The 13,730-nt window shown below is 46.2% G+C and overlaps 1 protein-coding gene across 5 annotated transcripts in view; it reads right to left on the bottom strand.

The window, feature by feature from the left end:
* Positions 1 to 13,730, bottom strand: part of CDC42BPB (CDC42 binding protein kinase beta) — a 109,857-nt gene that overhangs the window by 89,979 nt on the left and 6,148 nt on the right. For 4 of the 5 annotated variants that reach the window (XR_014070900.1, XM_081548679.1, XM_081548680.1 and 1 more), the window contains exon 1: positions 13,179 to 13,467. The exons of the other annotated variant lie outside the window; for it this stretch is intronic. Coding sequence is in view for 3 of the 4 variants with exons in the window: in XM_081548679.1 (XP_081404805.1) it covers positions 13,179 to 13,353 (175 nt within the window). In the remaining variant the exon portion in view is untranslated. Of the gene's footprint in view, positions 1 to 13,178; positions 13,468 to 13,730 lie in introns of those variants that run through there. 5 annotated transcript variants of the gene reach the window in all.

The following is a 13,730-nucleotide window of genomic DNA, read 5'->3' as shown; positions in this document are numbered from 1 at the left end:
TATCTATATGGTGGAACATTATTCAGCAATAAAAAGGAATGAAACACAGATATACCCTTGAAAACATCACACTAAGTGAAAAGAATGCCATCCCAAAAAGCACGTATTATATGACTCCATTTGTAGGAAATGGCCAGAATGTGCAAATATATAATAAAACTAGATGAGTGGCTGCCTGGGGGTGGTGAGGGAAGGGAGTTAGGAATGATAGGCTAAAGGGTTTAGGATTTCTTTTTAAGGTGATGAAAATATTTGGAAATAAATAACAGAGATAGCTATCCAATTCTGTGAAATACTAATACTACTGAACTCTACAATTTAAATAGGTAACTTGCATGTGGATTATATCTCAATAAAACTGTTACAAAACAAAAGAAATCATCTGGTAACTGTAAATGGCAGAGAAATTTCCTTTTTCACTAAAATCAGTTAGCTGTACAGTTCAATTCAAGCTTCATACTGTCAACAGACGTCTGGTTTCTGTTCAGTAACCTTCTTAACATTTCACAAGAATTATCAAAACTTCATGAACACAAATCTTGTTTTTTGAAAAAAAGTATATAATTGTAGAAGAAAATTTACCCAGGCTTATCACTTTGATTACATAAAACCACAATAATGCCTGATGTTTTGAGTACATTTTTTATGTCCTAATACAGTCTAATATAAATGCTACCCTTGATGGCTTAATTGGTGAAACTGGCATAGAGCATTCTCAATAACTTCACAATCTGCTGCCAATTAGACAATATATCCTACCCATTTGAAATCAATACTTCATCAGCATTCTCCCAGATTCATCTGAAAGATGATTTGTTAATATACTTAAAGATGTTTCAACAATCTGATTTCAAATACTTAGGGTTAAAAAAGAAACAAATCTGAGCTGCAAAATTATTTTTTTAAGAATTGCTGCAAACCCATTAATTATAAAATCAACATCTTTCTCAACAGAGAATCAATACAAATGCTATTTCAAGTTAAAAATAGCTAAGCTAAAAAATTAATTTACCCCCTAATTTAAAATTTTTAAACAAAAAAGAGAGAAACTGTGTTTTCAATTGAATTCTTTCATATGAACAGGGTAAAGTACAAGAGAACTACAGTCTTAAAATGCAGTTTGGGAGTCACGGTTAAGGGAGGTCTGTCTACCTTTGGATTTCATTGATTCATGCTTTTAGAAAATCACGACTGGCAGTTCAGTCAGTTCAGTTCAGTTCAGTTGAGTCGCTCAGTCGTGTCCGACTCTTTGTGACCCCATGAATCGCAGCACACCAGGCCTCCCTGTCCATCACCAACTCCCGGAGTTTACCCAAACCCATGTCCATCGAGTCGGTGATGCCATCCAACCATCTCATCCTCTGTCGTCCCCTTCTCCTCCTGCCCCCAATCCTTCCCAGCATTAGGGTCTTCTCCAATGAGTCAACTCTTCGCATGAGGTGGCCAAAGTATTGGAGTTTCAGCTTCAACATCAGTCCTTCCAATGAACACCCAGGACTGATCTCCTTTAGGATGGACTGGTTGGATTTCCTTGCAGTCCAAGGGACTCTCAAGAGTGTTCTCCAACACCACAGTTCAAAAGCATCAATTCTTTGGCGCTCAGCTTTCTTTATAGTCCAACTCTCACATCCATACATGACTACTAGAAAAACCATAGCCTTGACTAGACGGACCTTTGTTGGCAAAGTAACATCTCTGCTTTTTAATATGCTGCCTAGGTTGGTCATAGCTTTTCTCCCAAAGAGTAAGCGTCTCTTAATTTTGTGGCTGCAGTCACCATCTGCAGTGATTTTGGAGCCCAAGAAAATAAAGTCTGTCACTGTTTCCATTGTTTCCCCATCTATTTCCCATGAAGTGATGGGACCAGATGCCATGATCTTAGTTTTCTGAACGTTCAACTTTAAGCCAACTTTTTCACTCTCCTTTTTCACTTTCATCAAGAGGCTCTTTAGTTCTTCTTCGCTTTCTGCCATAAGGGTGGTGTCATCTGCATATCTGAGGTTATTGATATTTCTCCCAGCAATCTTGATTTCAGCTTGTACTTCATCCAGTCCAGCGTTTCTCATGATGTACCCTGCATATAACTTAAATAAGCAGGGTGGCAATATACAGCCTTGACATACTCCTTTCCCTATTTGGAACCAGTCTGTTGTTCCATGTCCAGTTCTAACTGTTGCTTCTTGACCTGCATACACGACTGGTAAGAGCATTTCTTATTCTATTCTTTGTTTTAAATTAAGTGATTTCTTCCTACGAACCCAAAGCCTTGCAGTTAACCAGAACCAGTCTGTGTCACGCACAGGGTCCCTGAGGCACAGTCAGCCAGTTCAAACACCACCCCTGCCTCACCCCTGCCACCCAGGGTGCCGCCCCAGCCGTCCCTCCAGCCACTTTTCAGGTGCCCCCTTTTCTGCTCTCAAAACATCCAAGACCCCGTCTTCACACCCTTTTACCCATTCTCCTTTCTCTCTCTTCCAATGCTGTGCAATTACTGGGAAAAAACGCTACCCTCCCATATTTCCATTTCTCCCTTCTACTTGGAGGGGAAGCTTTCTAATAAATGAGTAAATATAACAGAAACATAATCCGGCCAGAAAAACCAAAATGGTAACTATACCCCTTGACTTCATTGTTTTTTTTTTTTTTGACTGCATTTAGAGATGAAAACCAGGATACCTTTCAGTTACCTCTTGTGTATAGAACAGCCTTATCTCTGCACCATCTGGAAGCCCTACTAAAATGACAGCATGGATTACAATGGGACGTAGCCTCAAGGATAACATGAGCTCCAGAGAACAGGAATTTTGTTCACCACTGCAGTGCCTGGGCACTTCTTAAGTCCTAAAGAGTACTTGTTGAATCAATGACAGGAGATGACAGTAGACTAGAAAAGGCAACACAATTTTGCACAGAGGAAGTGGACAAGCAGCATCTAATTCAGCAAAGATAGAAAAGTGAAAGTTAACTACGTGAGGGAGGGGTAAGAAACAGGAATCACCAGCAGCACCAGTGTTTTGAAGACTAAATAAAAATGAGCGTCACCAGCTGGCACGGGGTGAAGCAGGCACCTGCCGACTCAGGAGACACACGAGACGTGGGTTTGATTCCCGGATGGGGAAGATTCCCTGGGGAAGGGAATAGCTACCGACTCCAGTATTCTTGTCTAGAGAATTCCATGGACAGAGGAGCCTCACAGGCTACAGTGGGTCAGACAGGACTGAGTGACTAAACACGCATGCAAACAGTAAGGGACAGAGCACAGAACGGGCTTTAAGTCTGCAAGAGAAGCAGTTATACTCCAGATATCTCCCATCCCCAACCCACTGCCCCCCCATCCCCAGCTCACCCTACCTTCCCAGAATGCTGGCAGCTGGGCGTGTACCACACTCGCCACCTTCTAGGCTGGAGACCAGAAGCCCTGCTCTGGGAAAACCGACAGGCCCAGAGAAGGAACTACTCTACAACTCTGCTAGAGCCCCTCAAATGGGCCAGGTCCCCATCCTATTTCCTAATGGCGAGGCTCACATTTAAAGTTTATGCACACAAAGAGTTTCCAATCAGTCCACTCATAACTGTGGAAGACAACCAATAATCACCAGGCATATGAAGAAGAACTTCTGACATCAAAGACAAAGACCAAAGTAGGAAACGGGATAAAAAGGACTCAGAAGAAACAGAGACAACACAGGAGACAAAAGAAAATGTCTACGTAACACAAACGTGTGCACACGCAGAGCACATCATGCGGAACAAGGTGGAATCCAGACGGCCAGGGGGAATCTCAACATCCGCAGATATGCAGAGGACACCACTTTAATGGCAGAAAGTGAAGAGGAACTAAGGAGCCTCTTGATGAAGGTGCAATAATGAAAAAGCTGGCTTAAAACTCAACATTAAAAAAACGAGTATCACGGCATCCGGTCCCATCACTTCATGGCAAACAGATGGGGAAACAATGGAAACAGTGACAGACTTTATTTTCTTGGGCTCCAAAATCACTGCGGATGGTGACTGCAGCCACAAAATTAAAAGATGCCTGCTCCTTGGAAGAAAAGCTATGACCAACCTAGACAGCATATTAAAAAGCAGAGACATCACTTTGCCAACAAAGGTGCATCTAGTTAAAGCTTTGGTTTTTCTAGTAGTCATGTATGGATGTGAGAGTTGCACTATACAGAAAGCTGGGCACTGAAGAACTGATGCTTTTGAACTGTGGTGTTGGAGAAGACTCTTGCGAGTCTCCTGGACTGCAAGGAGACCCAACCACTCAACCCCCAAGGAAATCAGTTCTGAATATTCACTGGAAGGACTGGTGCTGAAGCTGAAGCTCCAATACTTTGGCCACCTGGTGCAAGAGCTGACTCATTGGAAAAGACCTTGATGCTGGGAAAGACTAAGGGCAAGAGAAGGGGCCGACAGGATGAAAAGGTTGGATGGCATCATTGACACAATGGACATGAGTCTGAGCAAACTCTGGGAGATGCTGAAGGACAGGGAGGCCTGGCGTGCTGCAGTCCATGGGGCTGCAAAGAGTCAGACACAACTGAGCGACTCAACAACAAAGAGAAATGGTTTTTAAGATGACTGCCTTCATGAAACAGAAACAAGATGCCACAAAAAGGAATACTAGGGACAAAAACACTTAGAAATGAAAGATATGATGATGGCAGAAATAAAAATGCAATGTAAGGACTAGAAGATAAAGTCGAAGATTTCTCCCAGAAAAAGAAGGATAAAAGGTCAACAACTAGAAAAGAGTAGGAGAAAGGAAATTAACAGAAAACTCAGAAGATCTGACATATGAATAACAGGCGACCAAAAAGGCTAGAATCAAGAAATCAGGGATCATAGAGAAATAACACAGGAAAGTTTTGGAGAGCTGAAGGACCCAAGAACCCCTCAGAAAGACCCCCAAGGAACACTGGGGATGAACAAATCTCACCAAGGCGTGGGGATCACAACGGTCTCGGGCCTCCCCTTGCAACAACAGCCGGCAGACATCTGAGTCAGGCCTTCAAACTTCTGCGGGAAAATGACTTTTAACCTAAAATTCAGCACCCAAGTAAACTGCTATTCAAATACAAAGGAAGAAAAGGCATCTTCAGACAGTTTAGTTCTCAAAAAAATTTCTCTCTGATGAACTCTTTCCAGGGAAGCCACCAGAACATAAGACACGGGGTCCCGGAATTCCCATTCAACAGAGGAAGAGGCACAGAAAGAATTCCCGTAAGGAATGAAGAGAAATCCCAGGACGGCAGCTAAGCAGCAGGCCTAGAGAAGACACAGCCTCAAGTGGAGCAGGAAAATGAAAGGCTCTACAAGGGCGGAAAAGTGAGAGATCACTCAAGGTGGCTGACTGCACTGGGGAGTTCCAGTTAAAACCTGCACTGAACTCATGACTATACATTTGCATCCATGCTGCTGCTGCTAAGTCGCTTCAGTCGTGTCCGACTCTGTGCGACCTCATAGACAGCAGCCACCAGGCTCCGCCGTCCCTGGGATTCTCCAGGCAAGAATACTGGAGTGGGTTGCCATTTCCTTCTCCAGTGCATGAAAGGGAAAAGTGAAAGTGAAGTCGCTCACTTGTGTCCGACTCTTAGCGACCCCATGGACTGCAGCCTACCAGGCTCCTCCATCTATGGGATTTTCCAGGCAAGAGTACTGGAGTGGGGTGCCATTGCCTTCTCCATGCATCCATGCTAAGGGAGAGAAAAAATAATTCATTCCAATTAACACAAAAATAATTCCTTGTCTTAGTAGACTGGGAATTAACTGCATCCTATGTGGCTTAGCCGTTAAGACGTTTACCCAATGATAACAAACACTGAATATCAATTTAAACAATAATTATTATATAGCCAGATTTGGAAAAAAGAGGAGGAAGGAAGAGTGTGTGTGTCTCGGCAATGCAGGGGAGGAGACACCTAAAGTTCTACGGCCTTCTCTTCCACAGGAGAAAGTTAACAGATAACATATAAAAGGAAAATCAGAAATAAGCAGCATAAGCATGCTACAGAGACACATGAAATTTGAGGCAGGAATTGCTAAATAAGTAATCATCAGCACCAAAGACCTGATGCTTTCGAATTGTGGAGCTAAAGAAGACTTTTGAGAGTCCCTTGGATAGCAAGATCAAACCAGTCAATCCTAAAGAAAATCAACCCTGAATACCCACTGGAAGGAATGATGCTGAAGCTTCAATACTTCGTCCACCTGATTCGAAGAGCCCACTCACTGGAAAAGACCCTGATGCTGGGAAAAACTGAGGGCAGGAGAAGGGGACAACAGAGGATGAGATGGTTGGATGGCATCACAGACTCAATGGACATGAGTTTGAGTAAGCTCTGGGAGTTGGTGATGGACAGGGAAGCCTGGCGTGCAGCAGTCCATGGGGTTGCAAAGAGTCGGACATAACTTAGCGACTCAACAACCCCCACCATCAACATCCAAGGTTCTTCCCCCATCCACTTAATAACACCTTCGCCCTCTGCCTGGAATGCAGATAGGAGGGAAGCCCTCAGACCAGACAGTGGACTGAGCAGGAAAGGGCAGGTCCCTGAAGACTTCTTGGAATGAGGCCGTCATACCAGCCTTGGACTGCTGACAAGTCGCATGAAAGGCAAATCAACCTTGATTTTGTTTGAAGTGAAGTGAAACTTGCTCAGTCGTGTCTGACTCTTTGCACCTCCATGGACTATCCCGTCCATGGAGTTCTCCAGGCCAGAATACTGGAGTGGGTAGCCCTTCCCTTCTCCAGGGCATCTTCCCAACCCAGGGATCGAACCCAGGTCTCCTGCATTGCAGGTGGATTCTTTCCAGCTGAGCTACAAGGGAAGTCCAAGAATACTGGAGTGGGTAGCCTATCCCTTCTCCAGGGGATCTTCCCAACCCAGGGATTGAACCCAGGTCTCCTGCATTGCAGGTGGATTCTTTACCAACTGAGCTATCAGGGAAGCCCTGATTTTGTTTAGGTCACTGTTATTTGGTTCTCTGTCACTGGCAGCCTAAGACAGTTGATTATAAGGAGTAACAGAAGGGTTAAAACTGGTTGCTTCTCAGAAGTGAGAACCCCAGAGCAGGCTGGCTGGTAAAGGGACTTTTGTCTTTCATCTTAACTCTGTAGAACTACTTCACTTTTAAAACTAAGTAAATGCATTACTTTGATAAAAGTAAAATTACATTTAAAGAAATCACTCCACAGGGAATGGTCAGATGTGCCATTCATCTCAACCTCTAAAACTAGGATTAGCTGTATCTTTTTAGGTCTTTATTCTTTTCTCTTTCTTTTTCTGTCGTGCTGTGCGGCGTGCGGGATCTTAGTTTCCTGACCAGGAATGGAGCCCGTGCCATGCTCTGGGGGTGCAGTGTCTTCATCACTGGACCAGGGAAGTCTCTCAGGTAAGTTTTATTTATTTACTTTGAAAGAGTAATGTTCATTCATTCACTTTTTTTTTTGGCTGCAGCAGGTATTAGCTGCAACACGCAGGACCGTCATTGAGTCTGCAGGATCTTCTGCTGCGGCTCCCGGGCTCCAAGCTGGGGTGGGCGGGCCCAGCAGTTACAGTTCACGGGCTAAGCCACCCCACAGCACATGGGATCTCAGTTCCCTGAGCAGGGATGGAATGCAAGGCCTTGGCGTTGCCAAATGTATCCTTAACCTCTTGACGACCAGGGAAGTCCCCTTTAGGTCAATTTTAAATTCCAACGTTGGACTGCAGATTTCAGATCTGATTTTTCTCAAGGCAACAGAATCCAAAGTCATTGCAGAAGTTTTGAAAAGGGGAGGGATGGAGTGCAAGGCAGTGTTGAAGACAAATCAGGTAGAGATATTGAAATCTTCAAGGAAGAAAGGCTTTCATTTAGGTCTTGAGACCTTCAGTTAGGCCAGTGAGGATGCGAATAAAAGGAAAAAAAGGCTAAAATAAAACTGAGATATTACATAGGAGGTGCTGGCAAGGCGGCCCATGGCTGACCAGGAGCCCATGGAGGAGAGAAACCCTAGCTGGAGGGCTAGCTGCTCAGAAATGATCAGGGGAAAAGTCCAGAGCCTGGTTTACCCAACAGAAAGGGGAGATGGGGGTGGAGGACAGACCGTGCGATCTCTCAAATTCCCAGCGATTTTCAAACCCACAACTTGGAAGTGAGAGGAAGCATCATCGCGTCAGTAATGTCAGCAGTCCCCTTAGAAGAGTAAATCTCATATGTCTTCAAAGATGCTCCAGTATAAGAAATTATACAATTCAAAATTTTCGTCAAATCTCTAATTCTTTCCTAAAGATAACAAAATATCCAAAGCCTCCTATTATATTACATAACTGACCCTTTTCACAAAGTTTTAATCTGAAAACAGTTTTGTTGCCAGTTACCTACCACTCAGTAACACTGACCAAAAATCTAACATGAAACACATTTACAGTCATAATGCAGCGTGTGACCTTCATCTCATACACAGTACCTCTTTTATTGTCTTAATAAAGTTTTTCTCATAGATTTTATTGGACTGCAAGGAGATCCAACCAGTCCATCCTAAAGGAGATCAGTCCTGGGTGTTCACTGGAAGGACTGATGTTGAGGCTGAAACTCAAACACTTTGGCCACTTGATGTGAAAAGCTGACTCCTTTGAAAATACCCTGACGCTGGGAAAGATTGAGGGAGGGAGGAGAAGGGACAACAGAGGATGAGATGGCTGGATGGCATCACCGACTCAATCGACATGAGTTTGGGTGGACTCCGGGAGCTGGTGATGGACAGGGAGGCCTGGCGTGCTGTGGTTCATGGGGTTGCAAAGAGTCGGACATGACTGAGCGACTGAACTGAACTGATAGATTTTAAGCCTAAATAAAGCCTTCAAAAATTACCATATGAAGCTTACATTGGCCAAACACTCATGATTTTATTTTACTTTTTTAATTTTTGGCCACACCCCCAAGGACCATGGGACCTCAGTTCCCCAACCAGGGGTCGAACTCCACCCCCTGCAATGGAAAGTGGAGTCTTAACCACTGGACCTCCAGGGAAGTCCCCAAATACATATGATTTTAAATCTAAGGAAAGTGTATTTTCCTCTCATGCATTTTCATTAGTAAGACAGCTCCTCACACCAATTTCAGATAACGCTAACACACTGTCATTTGGAACTTAAGAATCAAATTCAGGACAGGGACTAAAACATGTCATATTATGGGGGTTGGGGTGAGGGAATTACAGGGAGTTTTGTCTTTTTAATTCTTTCAAAATCTTCTTTAATTGCATTTTATCACCTTTTTGATGAAAAAGGGTAAAAATATGTATTTGGTTTCTTCCAGCATGATCCTTTTACTTTATTAGTCTCAAAAAAATCTGTTTTGCCTCTTTACCAAGAAAAGAGTTCAATAGTTTTGTTGTACTTAATATAGTTTGGAATTAACAGCCCTGTTTGCTCACATGTTTATCCGGCACCACCGACGTCAACACAGACAGGACAAGACTTCCAAGGGCGTCAGGTGCTACAACCGGAGGCAGGGCAAAGCCAAAGGGTGCTCCTGTCCACACTGCCCCCGTGTTTGGAGTTTTTACCTTATGTGCATTTGCAATTGAAGAGCAATGCACCGCACCTCCTAAGCTCTTTCAGGCAGTGGTATCTTCAAGTGAGGGCAACTCGCTCCAACTCCAGCTTCATCTACCACAGGTCTAGACTTAACAGAGACACTGCTGTCTACTTCAAGGCCCAACTGTCAATGGAGGAGGTTTCAAGAGAGAAAAGGTAAGGCTGGCTGGTTAATGTTTAATGGTTTCAGCTGTTCCGTCACAGTGCCATAGTCAATATCACTCTGCACTTCAAAAAGCTATTTACAAATCCAAATTGTGTTAACCTAATTTTTATTACACAACCCCAGTATTCCTCTACTAAGTTACATCTTATTATTCATAAGATCTGTTTCTTAAAATCTGTTACTTAAAAAAAAAAAAAGTGTTCCCACATCATGCAAAAATTCTATCTCGAGAAGCCACCGAGATTAAAATGTATGTTGAGATATTTAGCACCATCAGTTAAACCCTGAACACATTCAATTTGGTAGAGACATCCTACTCACACTGGGCGCTGAGCATCCCCGTGCCAAAAGCTACAGAAATTCACACAGATGAGAGAGAACGCCGACAAGGTAATGCTTCATTCGTAAGAAAAATCACCAATGAGGAAATTAAACAGAGGGCTACAGAGATGAATTCTACCCCTTCCAGAGGAAGCACGGTGGCACAAAGAGAGAAGAGGACCTGGACTGGGAATCGGGGAACCATGCTCAGGTCTGCCTCCAGCGCCGAGCCCCAGGCCTCCCACCTGGTCTGCAAGCCATATGGGGGCCAGGGCAGAGGACCACTGTTGTCCAGGGCAGAGGACCACTGTTGTCCATCCAACGCCAATGGGCTGGAACTTCCAACATCGGCTCTGTCCAAACATAATACCTGTCGTTATTTTTTTAAGTCAGGGGAAAAAAATTTAACACATGTACAAGTATTTTTATATAACGGAGATGAAAGACGACTTCACCTCATTCAGTTGACCATATCTGCTGCTGTTTACTTGTAGAAATTTCAAAGTGTTTCACATGCTCTGCTTCAAAGGGTATCAAATTTGCATTTAAAAAATAGCTTAAAGAAATACACATGCAAAGCAGGGTACTTCCAACTTTTAATTAAGGTCCAGGATTTCATAGAGGAAAGTACTCAAACTATAAACATAATCAAGGGAAAATTAAAGGCAAAACCTACAGTGAAGGGTAGAATGAGTCTAATCCCATGCAACCACTGTGGAAAATTCTCTTTTAAAACTTAAAACTTTATTACTTATACTTTCCAAATTTCCTCAAAATTCCCCAATAATTCTCAAATCTGGGCTGAATCGGGTATTTTTCTTCACTGAGCTTGAAGACTTCTACATAACTGTCAGTAGATACCTACCAAGGTTGGGCCTCTGCACGCCAGGACCCAGCACGTTAGAGGCTGCGAACGTCACGCGGAGTGTGGACCGACAACTCGCAGGGTGGCAGCCTATACACGTGTTTCTTGAGCAGAAGTGATTCCACTTGGAAGTCAGAGGACCTAATAATGCTCCACAAGCAATTCCATTTGAGAGACCACTCTTTGCTTTCCAACCCAGTAACTGGGCATTCCAAGCAACACTAAGTAACGACTGCCCACATCCTAACGAGTGATACTCACTGTGGAGTTACAATGGTGCGTACGTTAACATACATGACATTCAATGCAGCGTCTCAAGTATATTACTAGTCCACGAAAAACGCCACCTAAATTAGAGTCCATTCCTCTTCTCTGTAATTTAAAGCTCAGTGCAGACTGAACTCTTAGGAGATAAAGTCATTTATTTGTAATCATAATTTCCAAAGAGTCAAAATATTTCTACATTACAGCACACAGCTTCTATTTAGACTTGGGAAAAGTCAAACCTCATAAAATAAGACCTCCTCACATGCTGAGAGCTTCCTCCGATGAAACCCACCAGTTCACAGAGTGGCTGGTAACGTCTGGATTTAAGAGGGCTGCATGGGAACCACTGGTTCCGCCTTCGGGATAAGTAAGCCCCTCCTAGGCACTGCAGGTTCCCAGGCCAGAGGCTATTGGGACCACACCTCACCTGCTAACTCAAGCTTCCATCTGCTTCCTCCTTTCAGTCACACATTGACTCACACACCAAGCCCTGAGTTGAATCGGACTGTGAAACTGTCTGGATTCCAAGATCAAATGTTCAGCAAGGAAGAGCAAACAGGATCCTCAGAAGGCTGGGATGTAAGAGGCCCCGAAGACTTCACTTTCAAAGCAATTGTGAAGTCAAGTTAATTATTCAGCTGGCGATCACATCACTAATAAATGATGCCAGAAAATGAATAGTACTCTCATTTTATTGATACTGTATGTAACCAGGAAGGGTGGTCAGCACCAAAACGAAGCCCAAAACAATGCGAAACAGGCTGTCTTGGTGCTGTGGGCCTCCTTTTCCTGCTGCTCTCACAAGACTTCAAAATTTCACTAGAGGGAAGACAAAGGTCTCTAAAAAATGTAACAACTTAAGTTTTATTTGGTAAACAAAATGCCAAACGCCAATTACCATTTTGGCAGACCAGGGGTCCTAACTACGAAACACATTCATTTCCGTTATGTAAAAAAGTCAGCTTTATCAGCCCCAAGGGTTAGAGATAACTGGTCCAAACGGCACAGTCTGAGCCCAACGACGCAAACGACCCAAGGATAAGATTTTCATAGATTTGACCTGAACCCTGAACAGAAGCATCTCATCTTCCTTCTAGGTAGTTTTAAACGAGGCTGAAGGTCCTGACAAGACGCCCAAGTTAGAGAGAGAGAAAGATAAGATGTCGCTTTACACGTGTAGTTGTTTCTGGGGTTCTAACCATTACACAGCTTAATCAAATTTTTGTCCTAGTAGAACATAATAGTTTAGCTGACCAATATTTAAAAAGCATGCAGAGATCTGATGAAGAGTTTTACAGTGACTTCCATAGACTAACATTTCCAGCGGCACCGCTCCCCGCTCCAAGCATTACCAGCGTCTGGCAAAATTACAATGAAAAAAATCAACCGGCTCTCGCATGGCGTTTCAAAACAAGGCTTTCAACTTTAAAATTCCCTTGGAGGTGGTAAAGTAAAATGGATGTTCAGGCCCTGAACACCAAGTATGCGACAGGCTGTCACCTAGGAAGGGCTCCCAGCAGACGCGCAGGGGTGGGGAGGCGGATGCAGAAGGCACGCGCCGCTGCCCTTACGACCCAGCAGGGCGAGTGGGGGGGGGAGCGAGGAACTCGAGGCGGACTCGGGACCCCAAAGGCGGGGGCCGGGGGGCGGATATCCCGGGGAGGGCTGCAGGAAACGATATCCAGGCTCGGGGAGGGTGGATCTAGGAAGCGGCCGGGGCGCGGGCCCTGCGGGGCGGTGGGGGCGGGGGTGGGAACGGAGGATGTGGCTCGGAGGGGCAGGATGAGGGGGCGGGACGGCCCAGCGCGGACGTGCGAAGGCCGGGAAGGAGGGCAGGGCCGGGCCGAGAGCCGCGAAGGGGCGCGAGGAGCGGCCGGGCGGGCCTGGGAGCGGGGACGCGGAGGGACGGGCGGCCGCCCGAGAACCGGGAGGGCGCGCCGGGGCGGGGGTCGCAGGGCCGCCGGTCACTTACCCCACTCGAGGAACTCGGCCACGTACTTGTCGCGGCGCAGGGCCGAGTGGCTGCACTCGGTGTACAGGCAGACGAGCACGTCGAGCAGCGTCTCCACGCTCAGGGCGCTCTCGTTGCGCCAGGGCCCGTCCAGGAGCAGCTGCTCCAGCTTCTTGAGCCGCACCTTGGCCGACATGGTGCCGCGCGGCCCGCTCCCAACGCGCCGGGCCTCTCGCCGGCCCGCTCGGCCGGTCCGTCAGGGCGCGCCCGCGGGGGCCCGGCGGCCGCGAGCCCCGGCAGCCGCGGCGCCTCGCCGCCGCCCCGTCCGCGTCGTCGCGCCCCGGCCTAGGCCGACCTCCTGGGCTCGGGCCCGGCGGCGCAGCGTCTGGGGCGCCGGGCCCCGCGGGTCCATGGGCCGCTCCCCTCCCCTCGGCGCCGCCGCCCGCCCCGCCCGGCGCCGCTCGCCTCGCCCCCGCCGCGCGCCCCTCGGCCCCGCCCGCAGCCGCGCCCTGCCCGCCGCCTGCCGCCGCTCGCCGTCGGCCTGGAGCGGCGCGGAGCCCAGCGCTGCTGCGC

Source organism: Giraffa tippelskirchi, chromosome 12 (genome assembly GCF_054371585.1).
Source record: "Giraffa tippelskirchi isolate mGirTip1 chromosome 12, T2T-mGirTip1v1.2.pri, whole genome shotgun sequence".
Lineage (NCBI taxonomy): Eukaryota > Metazoa > Chordata > Mammalia > Artiodactyla > Giraffidae > Giraffa > Giraffa tippelskirchi.
The sequence above is the reverse complement of the archived record's forward strand: the minus strand, read 5'-3'. Positions and strand labels throughout refer to the sequence as shown.